The 14,488-nt window shown below is 37.1% G+C and overlaps 1 protein-coding gene across 1 annotated transcript; it reads left to right on the top strand.

Moving 5' to 3' along the window:
* Positions 1–381: 381 nt before the first annotated feature.
* LOC149029037 (protein FAR1-RELATED SEQUENCE 5-like) lies at positions 382–3,437 on the top strand. The gene is made up of 3 exons (XM_089140831.1): positions 382–859; positions 2,959–3,029; positions 3,348–3,437. The coding sequence occupies exons 1-3, from the start codon at positions 382–384 to the stop codon at positions 3,435–3,437; spliced, it is 639 nt and encodes a 212-aa protein (XP_088996957.1).
* The last annotated feature ends 11,051 nt before the right edge of the window (positions 3,438–14,488 follow it).

Below are 14,488 nucleotides of genomic sequence, written 5' to 3'. Positions count from 1 at the left end.
CGAGGCTGTTCCCTATTTCGGTTGTTTGTGTTGAAGGTTTGGAAATTTTTTTCCTTCTATATTTTTTTTTTGTAAATTGTTTTGAATCAAATGTTTATAACTCTGCTGCATTCATGTTGTAAACATGAAAAGGCTTATTCAGTAGAGTGGGACAACTTGTTTCAGTTCTTCTAAGACACGGCTGTCAAAATGTTCAGGCCTATATACTACTAGATCAATGTGTGATCGGATGGCAGGTTCCAACTTATCTCATCGATTTCATTACAAATGTGTCCGATGCGATGGGAAGTTGGTGTTAAATTTTTCACATCTCATAATGTTTGTTGGCTTCATCTTTGAATTTGAATAATGTTAAGTGTTTTTCATAACTAAGTTTTGTAAATGTGTCTTTATAGTGAACTGTCAACATTGGTGGACATGGATGCCGATGTGACACCTCGAATAGGCATGGAATTTACATCTTTTGAACAAGCATATGACTGTTATAACAAGTATGCGCGTATGATTGGGTTCAGCATTAGGAAAAATTATTTGCACAGGTGTACTATAGATAAGAGTATCATCGTGCAACGGTGTTACGTGTGTAGTAAAGAAGGACATCGAAGAGAGAAACAAGTAGAAGTCAAAGGACAACGTCCTGAGACTAGAACTGGTTGTTTAGCAAGGTTGATTGTCAAAAGAGATAATGATGGACGATTACTAGTAGATAAATTTTGTGAGGAACACAACCATGCTCTTCAGGTTGAAGAAGTTGCACATTTGTTGCGCTCCCAACGTGCAATATCAACTACCCAAGCCACAGAAATAGAAATGGCAGACAGATCTGGATTGGGGACCAGGTTGACATATAATTTGATGGGTTTGCAAGCAGGGGGCAATGAAAATCTGGGTTTCACAAAGAAAGACTTGCAAAATTTTTTGAATACCAAACGGCAACATGATTTGGCATATGGGGATGCCGGGAGCTTGATGTTATATCTAGACAATCAACGAAATTTAAACCCTGCATTTGTGTATTCTGTACAAATGGACAATGAGGATAAGTTGACAAATGTATTTTGGGCTGATCCACAGATGCAATGTGATTATCAACTTTTTGGTGATGTAGTTGTGTTTGATACTACTTTCTGCACAAACAAAGAAAATAGACCGTTGGCTGTGTTTGTGGGATTTAATCATCATAGGACTATGGTTATCTTTGGAGCTGCCTTGCTTTATGATGAGACAACTGAGTCATTTCAATGGTTATTTCAAACTTTCTTTGGAGTTAATGGTGACAAGAAGCCAATGACAATTTTCACTGACCAGGACGCTGCAATGTCAAGGGCACTAACTGAGGTTGCACCCAATACAGTCCATGCATTGTGCACTTGGCATCTCTGGCAAAATGCAAAGAAACACCATGGATATTTGATGAGTGAGAAGTCACAATTCTCCAGAATTTTGTACAAATGCATCTACAATTATACAGAAGTTGAGGAATTTGAATTTGCATGGAGGAATTTAAGAGAAAATCATGGGGTTGTAAACACTGCTTGGCTAGATAGAACATATGAAATAAGGAATAAATGGGCTTGTTGTTACATGAAGGACTGTTTCACACTAGGTGTGAGGAGCACACAGTTGGCTGAAAGTTTGAATGCTGATTTGAAACAATGTCTTGGACGCAAACTAGATCTTGTAAGGTTTATGAGACATTTCAACGATGTTGTGGAGGCAAAACGTGCAAATGAAATGAAAAAAGAATTTGATGCACGAAATGAGGTTCTTGGAGGTGCACATAGGTTTAAACCTATGTTGAATCAAGCTTACCAGTTATATACTCCAACTATATTCAAAAAAATTTTGATCGAGTTTGAATTGGTGGATAGTCACGGTATCAACAACCAGAATGTGTCAAGTAATTTTGTTGAATATGTGATTTTGAAGGCAGATGTGACTGGTTCCTATTCAGGTAAGGCATACACAGTGTTGCGTAATACAGTAGAAGAAAGCCTAACATGTAGTTGTAAGAAATTTGAGACTGTTGGGATCCTTTGTGTCCATATCTTAAGGGTGCTCAATTTTCACCAGCTCATGTGCATCCCGAACAAATATTTTTTGATGAGATGGAGAAGATCAGTCCGAGAATTAACACCAGTTGTCAGAACAGGAAGAGAGAATGACGTTGATGGGAAATTAAGTTGCTTATAGCGAAGTAGGCTGATTACTCCGACATGTTTGAAAGTCATTAACCAAGCCTGTGAAACGGAGGTTGGATATAACATACTATGTAAGCATGTAAATGGGATTCTCAAAGAGCTTGAAGATGTAGACGTTGTGCAACCTACTCAGCATCCCTCCGAAGAAAATGCTGAAGACTACCGAAATTTACAGTTAAAACCAAAAGAGTCTCACAAAAGGGGATCAGGAAAAAGAATGAAGCCCCGGCATGAAAAAACACACAAAAGAAGAGGTCTGTCCACAGGGCTAGTGGAAGGACAGGGCTCCATTGACATAACCTTGCCAGAGTCTGATTATTTGTCAACGTTTGAGGGTTTTAATACCTGGTCAACTCAGGTGAATGCATTTATACACCTTTTTGTATTGTACATCTTTTTTACCTCATTTCACAATTGATCTTACGCATGTTTGTTGTTGAATTATACAAGCATGTACATTCCTCCCAAAATTCAAGTACAAAATGGTGTAACTACTAATCAATCTCAATCCTCAACCAAGGTAAATGAAAGTATGGATCTCTTTTTGTATCGCTCATTTATTTATATTTCAAAGTTATTCTTACGTATTTGTTGTTGGATTATACAGCATGTACCTTCCTCCCAAAATTCAGTGCATATTGGTCAGGGTGCTGATCATTGATTAACTAAGCTAAATGTATGTACGGATCTCTTTCTGTATTGCTCATATATTTTTATTTAAGAGTGATTCTTACATATTTGTTGTTTGGTTATATAGGAAGTAGGTGGCTTACAAGGCCCACCACTGATGATTGGAATAGAATGTTGTCAGCGTTCCGAGCATGTGCGGTTGGTCAGGAATAGAATGTTGAGCTCATACATGAGGGACTGTACTTCACATTTTTTTAATGGCACGTTGAATTTGTATATGGATGGTGGTACTAGTTTGAATAAAACAATGAGGGACATATGTTTCCTTCGTCACAATGAATGTAAGTCTTCATTTTAAAATGTTAGTGAGCATTACAGTGGTTGGTTGCTCAAATTGACTGAGCATATGAGTGAATAGTAAATGTGTACACTATATGTCTCATGAAAGGATTGCCATCTTCCTAAACTCATCTTCCTCAAACAGTTATCTGTCTATGTCATGGATAATTTTTTCAGGGTTATGGGTGGGTTAGGAGTTCCATGGACAGAAAGCGGGACCACAGGACTTTTCTTGCTTGGGTACTGAAGCATGGTAAAGGTGACTGAGAGGGATCTCAAAGAATTCTTCTCACCACAAGAAAGCAAAATAACCCAAACACATAACAATACTATATTATGCGATAAGACCTTCCAAGAATGAGATTGCCTAAGCTCCTAAAGTCACCTGAACTATAGCTCACTCTTGCTGTCACAAGGTCGATCGAACAAAATAAATCATCTGCAACCTCACTATCAGTTGGACCCATTAGTGTGATATGATGACTATCATTAGCCATTACCCTGTATCCTCTCAATGTTCGTAAGCTTCCATACCGTAAGGAACAGCCAAAATAAAGGAATCAACAAACAAGCAGAATGAGCCAAATGACACTAAAATTGGATACACTACATAACAATAAATATGTAATACTCAACCACTTGACCATTGTCCTCTTGCAATTGGTCCTCTTATCTAGCTTACAGTATTGACAAAAAAGTACGGCATTTACATGTTTGCTGAATAAAGTACATAACAAGAAACTAAAAAAACCCAAACACATAAGAACAATACTATATGATACAACATTGTGATTCGGGCCAACACTGTCTGATTGTGCAGTTGATGAGTAGGGGCTCGGCATGCAGCACCCAAATTCAGCTGATTGCCTAGTGGGTCGTCATAAATTATTGGGGATCTCACTTCCTTCTTACTATTCACACTGTCATACGAAGTTGAAGCTCTAGAATGTACGTACGTTGCTGCTGCTTCACTACCACACATCTTATCTACCCAAATAAAGGAATGTGGATGCTTTTCACCATTTGGGCACCTATAAAATCTGCGACTAGGATTTTTTGTTGTGTTTGAAGTCAGCAGCAACATCTTGCCTTGCCCGCAATAGCATAATGGAGTGGGTTGCTCCATTAACATGGAAGACTGCTCTTCACAATTGCATCCGCCCATGATTTAAACAAGGATAACACAACTACCCCTGAAAGAACAACTCATCAAGCACAATGGTGACTCAAATATGGACATCTACAATACTAACCCCTTTCTTTAACTCAAAGTTTGATGATCAACTATGTCAAAACAAAACAAAACAAATATGATCAAACAATACAAACTGCCAAACATCATCGAAAGTCTTCAATCAATACCCTTAAATCAGTGCAATGATACAGCTAATATAATGCCTCTGTTCCCCACCACAAGTCACAAAATACTAATCCTTACATGCTTATAGGAAATTATATATTTAATTCAAAAATCATTCCCCACCACAAGTCTGTACAAACCATAGAATCAAATTATATATATCATATTGAATGGCCCCTACAACCACATAGGCCTGACCAGCTTTGGATTTAACATAAAGCTCCTATTATTATAACAACATTATCTCCTGACTGTGCACGAAACCATTTAATTTAAACATGGACGAAATGTTTTAATAAGCCAATGCTAAAACAGCACCATATTAAATGCAAAAAAACATGTCATAGGAAACCAACAAATTAAAACCGATAAATATTTCAATTATAAAAAGAGTGAAGCTTCAGTCAGATAATACTCCACGCATGATAAAGCAAATAGCCACAACAACACAAGTATTATCCCACTATTCTCCAACATATTTTATCTGACAGTAGAAATCAAATTCCAATTTCAAAGTACAATGTCAGGCTTATAATCTGAGAGCGCATTTCAACTTTTCATTCACATGACTCGAGCCCTTGGAGCTTACAAAAGACACCAAAATAATGTAAGGTTTCAAAGAGGACTGCTCAACCATAGTTTTGAACACTACTACCAAAATATCACACTACTTGGAACTACTTTACTAAAATCCAAATTATAGGATAGAACAGTAGAACTAGTGGCACAAATAATATTCCATCTACTTGATTCTCTAATCTCTTCCTCAATCGATATCTTCTCAGCCTCTCAGCCTCTTCCTCTAACAAAACTTGCATTTCAGATTTTAATACATATCTAGGAGGAAGAGCATGTCTATAATTACACTCTTTACCACCAGTAGGACAAACCTACAACCAACCATATTGTTTCTTGTCCACTACTTCCGGAAAGTTTATACAAACTATGCATATAACCATGACATTGAGAATAGAGATAATGCTTTCTACTTACAACCAACTACTATCACCATTGAAAGAACTACTAATGATGGGGAAAAAATAAAATATCAAAAACCTGAAATGTTGAACAACTATATGGCACTAGGTTAGCATGCTTTAGGAGGCTATAGGCTCAACTAAAAAGAAGGAAACAGGCGAATGATGTATAACATATTAATAAACAAACAATGGTGCTGATTACTCACCTATTATTGTTGTACAATGGAACTGCTTCAAACAAATTTTCTTCTCACTTATGTTTTGGTTGTTTAACAATATCATAGAAATCCAACCGAGACCACAAGTCCGACAAATTGAAATCAAAATGGACTATGCCATAGAATTTCAGCAACATACGAAATTCAGATAAGGCAAGCAGGGTTTTTTTTTTTTTTTTTCAATCAAGGAGATCATGAAATGCAAAGTTTGTTTTTGAAGATGCATAGGTTTAGGAAAAGTGGAAACGTCATTAATTTCCAAAAATATGAAACATCGTATTCTCTATTAGTAAAATAAAAAAGCCCGAGTGAAGCTATTGTGTTCAACAAAACCAACTCCGTACAACGAGACTTTGGGAACAAATCCAATTACCTTTGCCAAAAAATCTGTACCCAAGCTAATCGAAACCGAATGGAAAGCTATAAATTCAACACTTAAGCAAATAATAAAATAATGATTTCAACGAAATATTATAAATCGAGATGTCATTACAGAAAACCCACTGGTAAATCTTACTTTCAGAGAGTCCAAAAGCAGAAGCTCCCCACTCAGTGAAAACTCAACTGCGTACGGCTCGATTCCAACCTTACTCCCATCGTTGTCTTCCTTTTCTTCTTCACCTTCACAGCGTCTCCTGAAATTAGGGTAAATGACAAAATTATCAAGAAGTGATGTGAATAATGTAAGCCAACAGCATTTTAGGACAGAATAATTGCACCATTTCGTGTTTCTTTTTTAAGAGCGAGAACATTGAACGAGAACCCAATCTACGGCTTCTTCTTCTTCAACCCACTTCTTCTTCTGCTGAAGCTTTAAGGTTTGCTTCTTCTTCAAGAACGGTATAACCTATCAAACTAGGAAATGCTCCTCCGCAACATGTTCTTCAACAACGCTGGAACCTCTGAAACTGGGAAATGCTCCTCTGCAACAACGCGGTTGAAAAATCGTCTTCGTCTTCTAATTCTCCTCTGCAACATGAAAAATGGAATTGGGGCTTTTGATTCTGAAATGAAACACGAGATGTAGAAAACAAACGCTTTTGTGATTCAAAATATTTTGAAATTCAAAATTTACCCGCGCATTGGTTTGAAATCATTTCGTATCGTATACAAATGTATTTTGTTAAAGGTATAAAACCAAAGTATGTACATTACGTTTTATAAAACGTATTTATAACATATAGTACAACTCAAAAGAGATAACCCAAACCGCCCAACTCGAACCGGTTTAGCGTCATTGGACCGAGCCGTTCCCAAAAAGCTGCTTTTACAGGTTGGACGTCATTGTTTAGATTATTTTAATGGCAGAACAATGCGGGCCGTCCGATTAGATCGGACGGCTCGCTTGACGGTCCTGCGCATTAATTGCGCAGGACCTCAGCAAAATTGCTATTTTCCTTATAAGGGAAACTCAGGCACAGTTGGAGGATCGAAAGAGTAAGAATTTGAATTTTTTTTCCAATATTTTCAACTAGAAGGAAGAAGAGATCTTATCTGAACCGAACACGTTGAGAGTCTCTTCTGGGGATAGATCTCTTACTTCGCTCCTCCCGTCCTCCGTCCCTGGGGGAATATTTTTTTTTCCTTCACCCGACGGGGACGAAATGGAAGAGATTTACCGAGCGTTCGTCTAATTTTTTCAGTCAAATCGTATGTTGTACGTCAGTTTTATCGTTAAATGCGTTTTCTATGGGACGATCATCCTGTTGAAGCGATGAATCATGAGTCAGTCGATTGCGGCAACAAAAACGCGTACCTTTCTGTCTCTATTTATTCATATTAGCGTCTGACAGCTGTGAGCTTGTACGGTGACCTACTTTTTGGTTTTTTTTTTTTTTTGGTAAACTTTTGGTTGATTTCTAAAACCTTAACCTAACCTCGACTTAATAATAACCAGGTGATGAGAGACGTTTTTGATATCCGTTAAATGTGGGAGTTGAGTTTGTAAATTAATAAAATTTAATCCCTTCAAATGTAAAAATAAAAAATAATATTTACATCTTAATTCTCATTAATTGAATCTCGATGATGAAGTGAGATCAGGGCCGTCGACAGCAGCTGTAAATAAAAATCTGAAAAACACAAGGCGTTCTGAGGACGCAAGTTCATAAGCGAAGAATCTGAAGATGACTAGATTGTCCTATTTGCTAAGGACAAGGCTCTCCTAGCTAAAGCATCTACAACAACATTTACAGCTGTAGAAATACAAGAAAAAACACAAGATTTAAGGGGAGAACGAATGCTTCTAATGTCTTTCACAATGCTGAATACTTTCAAACGAGCTTTTACTTCCAATTTGATCATAGAAATAAGGCATTTGCTTAGACTCAAACACACAATTGAAGAGATCCAAGCGAACAGCCTCCAGGATACCATATTTGATTGCAAAGGCCTTCCTTTATCACTGGAGAATTCTGTGTCTTTTCAAGGATAGAAAATACCAGAAGAGGAGTGCCTTCAAAAATCTCAAAAAATGAGACCTACACCACCCAATTGGGTCTCCAAAGGAAGTGCGCCATCTTTTTGGATATATGATTCTATAGATTTCAAATATTTCGAACCATTAAATCAAGAATTCGGTGGGGTTAGGAATTTTGCTTAAAAGTTGGAATTATTCAGATGTCATGGTTTTTACCAAAAAATATTCTAATTTTCTGGTTTTTAAATTCATGGATTCTTCCAAATTGACCCTTATAAAAAAATTTAAAAAAAAAAAGCCTTGACTAACATTGACGTGACAAATTCCAAAATTAATAAGATGAATCAATTGAAAGGATCAAGATAACCAAACAATTAACTTTAATAAATTATAATTATATGGATTTTTTATTCTACGAATTAGAAATCGAAATACTTGCCAGCATTGATGAAATTAAATAACCAAACACACTGTTAGAAAAGCTAGGCTAGGCCAAGCTTGGCTGGCCTTTCAGTTAGGAATTTGGGTTGTAGAAATTATTCCCTTTCATAGTGATTGTGGAAGCAACTCGGTAGAGCTTTGGTGGTGGAACGAGAACATGGATCCATATTTACTTCCGTTGCATATACTTTATATTTGGGAAAGCGAATCCAGGTAAGGATCTTTCCCCTATCAATTATGGAATTGAAAATAACATGGAGTATTACCAACACATGAAGATATCAATGATCTCTTTTAGAAAATCAATGGAGACCATAGCATCAATGGAATAAATAGAGATTCATTCAAAAGGAATAGAATACAGTAGATCGTGCTTAGAAATTGATAAGAAACAAGTCTAATAATGATTAGAATAGAAAACTACAGTAGGATGGATCATGCTATCAAAATTCAATCAAAATCAATGAAAATCAAGGAGATTCACCATATGGCTTCAAGGAATGCTTAGAGTGATTGGGGGTTCACTCTAAGACACAAGGAGATCAGAGAATAGGTAGTTACAGTAGTGTAACACCTTCTCCACAATTAAAACAATAAACTAGAACAGTAGAGAGAAGAGATTAGAGAAGAAAGAGGTAGAATACTAACCTTGTTGAAAATGAACTAAATTAAAAACTTGGTAGAATGCTTGGAGATCTTCCACAACACCAAAGAGGGCTTTGAGAGGAGCTTCCCATGTTCTCTAGGGGTTTTAGAAACAAAGGAGGCTAAAAAACACGAAGTCTAATTATATAGAGCATTAAAAACCCTAAACAAAAGATTTTCTCGAATTCTGTCCCTGTTGGTCGATTGGCTAGTCGACTAGCCCAGTTGACCACCCAATCGACCATGCATGTCAGCAAGGCCAAACTAGGGACATTAAGGCCCAAACCTCATCCAAATCCAATGGGCTTCTCCTAACTCAACATATGGCTTACCTAGTATAGAGAAATGCCTTCAAACCATGTCCAAATAGGCTTTAGGTCCATCAACTAAGCTCTTAAACATCAAGGTGCAGTTCATCTCCAATTCATATAAGGTTTCCAAAAAGGAACTCCATCATCAATTTTCATGGGTTTTGGGTCAAACACTATGTCTTCTATTGAGATGGCCCACAAAGTATTCTTCCTTCACTTCGGGTCTTCGGTTCTACACTAAGGGAGAGATCTGACTTGACTTTTTAGGACCTTTTAAACATATCCACATTGAACTCAGGTCCCACTTATAGGTCAAACACCTACAAGTGACTTCTTTATCCCAAAATAGATAGGGTGTCCAGGCTAGGTTTAGGGCTGGATTTCACATTATCGGTTTTGAACGCCCATGAGCCCAAGTCTACTACTACAACCCTACCAACGAATGGCCCCCACAATGTGATTCATGTCCTCTCATGGATTGGTTACCGGTCTTGAGCCCCCACAAACCCCCATTGCTGCTAAGGGTTACTCGGTCTCAATACCCTTCCAAATTGAGTCTGATATAACAAGGACATCTTAGCCAAGCACTACTAGACAAGCCCTAGGTATGTCAACCAATAATCTGGGAAAGAGTCAAGCACCATAGAAAATGTCCCATACCACTTCCACTGATGTCCAAAGACAGAAAAGTCAAAAGGACATTCTCCAATCCCAAATTATACTTAAGCAATCACATTCCCAATTAGTCATTCACATAGACAACTGATAACACAATACATAGAAAGATAATCATTCATACATGATCAATTAAATAAAAGATATAAATGAATAAGACCTACTGTACTTACATCACTTACAACAGTAATAGAAGTAATAAGAATTATAAGAACAACAATCTACTCATGCAAATTAGAATTATAAACTATAGATCATGCAATCTAGGTTATTATAGAATCAACCATCCTTACCTTAAATAACTTCGAATAAATCCGGAGATAAAAAAGAATAGGTCCAAGGTTAGCAAACAAACTCTAAACAAGCATAATTAAGTCATTAGAAACAAACCCTAGAAGATTAGAAGTCAAATGGATCAAAACGGACGACAAAATCCATTACTATCAGCTTGGGCTGATTGGCTAGGTCGATTGGTCCAGTTGATCTAGGCAGTCGACCCAATGAACAAAATGCAGTAGAATTCAGAATTCTGATCCGAAACTCATTTTCTCAGATTCAAAACACTCTGAAAATTCAAAGGAATATTAGGAACAGTAATCTAAGACTAACTAGCGTAGATTAGACATCAACAATGATCAAAATAGTAGAATTCTAAATTGATCAAAAGCAAGGTTTTCATAGAAAACAAATCCATAGATTCAATGGATAGGCTAGAGAGAATAAGGATTCACTCTAGAAGAATAACAACAATAGCTCAATGATAGAAACTAACATGAGAACATATCAAACATGTTTTAGAAATCAAAATAATGGAATGATCATACATTCATGAAGATATCACATGATCTCTTCTTAAAATCAACTATATAGATCATATAAGTATTGGAGTGAATGGAGATTCAATCACAACAACATAGATTGAAGAAGAGGTGTTTGCAAGGATGCAATACCATCTTCATAATCACAACAATGAGGATAAATCAATACAAGAGTAAATCAGTAGAAGAATAAGAGATTACTAACCTTAATGAGGAACAATCGATGAAGAACTTAAGAATTTCCAAATAGATCTTCCACAACACCAAGAGAGAGCTTGAGAGAGGTTCTCCACGTTCTCCAGAGGTTTTAGAAACAAAAGAGGCTGAAAGACACGAAGTCCCATTAAATAGAGCATCAAAACCGTAATCAGAAGATCTTACACAAATCCTATCAGCAGTGGGTCGATTGGCTGGGTCAATTGGCCCAGTCAACCCACTCAGTCGACCCAAGCTGATAGCAAGCCCAAGTCAGGGAATTGAAGCACCAAACCTCAATATTTTTACATGGGCTTCTCCCAACTCATCAAACAACTTACCTATCATAAAGGAATGCCTTCAAACCATGTCCAACTAGGCTTTAAGTCTATCAACCAAGCTCTTCTTCATCAAGGTGCAGTTTCTTCTCCAACTCTGACAAGGTTTCCAAGTATGGGACTCCATCATAAAATTCCATGGGTTCTGGGTCAAACACCATCTCTTCCATTGAGATGGCCCATAGTTGTCTTCTACCTTCACTTCGGGTCTTAGGACCTACAAACAACAAGGTTTACGGGTTAGGGTTAGGGCTGGATTTCACAATCAAGGTCACCCGCCATATCAGAATTAGTATGCCCTTCCAAGACTGGATCTGAACCTCCAAAACATAAACATAATTTGGAACTTTGTCTCAAATATCTAAAGACCCATTTTCATAGCTTCCCAATGGTCTCTCCCTAGATTATTAAGATACCTACTCACAACACTAACTGCTTGTGTAGTATCTGGTCTAGTGCAGACCATGGCATACATAAGACTACCAACTGTAGATGAGTAAGGAATACCTGACATTGCCTCTCTTTCTTGATTGGTAAATGAACATGACTATTTACTCAGTTTAAAGTGACTAGCAAGAGGTGTGCTTACAAGCTTAGCACCCTATATGTTGAACCTTTCAAGCACCCGTTCAACATATTTTTCTTGTGATAACTATAGCTTCCTAACATTCCGATCATGAATAATCTGAATGCCCGATATTTTTCTGACTGGCCCTAAGTCCTTCATCTCAAAGGACTTGAACAATTGTTCTTTCAACTTCTTAATCATATTTGCATCTTGCTGAATGATCAATATGTCATCAACATAAAGGAGAAGAACAATGAATTTACCATCTGAAAATTTTCTAAAGTATACATAAGGATCTGCTTGAGTCCTTTTATACCCAATAGCCACCATAAGTGAGTCAAACTTCTTGTACCATTGCCTTAGTGCCTTCTTTAGTCCATAAAGACTCTTCTTTAACTTGCATGCCAAGTGTTTCTTCCCTTTGACTTCAAACCCTTCTGGTTGCATCATATAAATTTCTTCATTTAAGTCACCATGAAGAAATGCAGTCTTCACATCTAACTGCTCAAGCTCAAGATCCATGCTAGCTGTGTGAAATCCCCTAGATTTCTAATCCTTTACCCGTGGTTTCAAGACCGAGAACCCAGGCCTCAAGTTGGCAACAAATGTGGGCTATTCAAGTCGAGCACGAAGGTTCAGAAGTGGACCCAATGTAGGTAGATTTCCCTAGTGATGACTCGAAACCCCTCCTAGAATTTAAAAGGAGAGAGAAAGTTAGTCATGAAGGAATAAAAAGGGCGATTTTGGCACGTCCATAGATCGACGATGGAGAATCTGATTGACGAGGTTAAGGTATCCAAACGTAGATAATCGAAAGACCTTTCTTTCAAGTAGAAAATCACTAAAAGGGAAGTCCATTTGAGGGTCCAACCATGGACCGGTCGACCGCTCCAATCCCCCATCCCTTTTCCAGCTTCAGGACAGAATTGAGATTCCTAGTTTTAAAACCCAATTTTATGTTTTGACTCACCTCTAAACACATTTTTTAATGCTAGAAAAAAAATGAGGCTTTGGAAAGAGGAGAAACCAAGGAGAAGAATAGATCTCATCCAATCGAAGGTGCTTTGTGACTCGGATTGCTGTGGGAACATTAAGAAAGGTGAGAATTTTTAAACCCTTCTCTTTAAATATAGTTGTTGGAGGTTTCTTTTCTCTTCTTTTGTGGGATTCTGGTAGTGGAGGCATGTTAGATTTATTGGATGCTCTTGAATTCTTGTGTTGAGGTTTCTCTTTAATATGAGAGTTGTTGGTGCAAATCCTTGCAAAAGATTTCACGTTTTGACTCTCTGAGACGCCCGCGGGCGATTTAGGAGAGCTAAATCTGGGGCTTTTGATCTAGAAAGAATTGGATCAAATTGAAGGTATTCTTAAAAACCTTTTGCTGCCAATTAGACTTTCCCAAAATTTTGTCACGGTTTGACTTCGAATCAGTGGCAAAATAATGACTTTTCGCCAAACTAGGATAGAAACGACGAGTTTGAACCTAGTTTTCATATTGGGTTTTTGTGGGAATATTTTGGGATATCTTTTGAACCCAAATAAACTTCTAATTTATATTTATTAATCCTCTTGCATGAATAGGTTATTATTGTTTAGTCACCAACTTGTGGGGGTGAATTTTGGACTTTGGAGAAAGGATCAAAGTGAAAGGTGAGGAATGTCTAACCATGTTTTGTATAATTAATTGTTGCTATTTTAAATTCTATTGTTGATATAAATTGCTGTAAATTTCTATCTACCAAGATATGTTTATGTGCAACTTTGCGTGATCGGAAGGTAAGATTGAAAAGAATGAGTTTCCTTTTTATGTTGAAACCCTAAAATTAGTAATATGAAAACAATATGAGAATGTATGAGATGGATGAGATTGGATGGATTGAGTTTTTCTTTTATTTTTAAATCTTAAATTATTGATATGAAAATATATGGTTGATGTTGAATTAGATTACTCCTTTTATCATATGTTACAAACTAGGGTTGTGGGTTCGCCCATTATCCTAGTGACCTTATGTGATTGCATCTATACCAAATTGCATGAATGATATGTGAAATCCAGTCCAAACCCTGATTCGGAAATTTAATTGTTTGTAGATCTGAAGACCCGAAGCGAGGGTAGATGACAATTGTGGGCCATCTCAGTGGAACCCATAGTGTTTGACCCATAACCCATGGAAATTGATGATGGAGTTCCCTATGGAAACTGTTGGAATTTATTAATATAATTAATAAATTAGATGTCCAAGGGAAAATATGGAAAATCACAATTAGGGCGGTTACAAAATATAGGTTATATATTTGTAACCACCACATCACTTGAGGTGGGTGATTTCATTCGTACGAGATTTCTTCC

This window comes from Hakea prostrata, chromosome 1 (assembly GCF_041222555.1).
Source record: "Hakea prostrata isolate BN-2017 chromosome 1, UWA_Hpros_2, whole genome shotgun sequence".
Lineage (NCBI taxonomy): Eukaryota > Viridiplantae > Streptophyta > Magnoliopsida > Proteales > Proteaceae > Hakea > Hakea prostrata.
The sequence above is the reverse complement of the archived record's forward strand: the minus strand, read 5'-3'. Positions and strand labels throughout refer to the sequence as shown.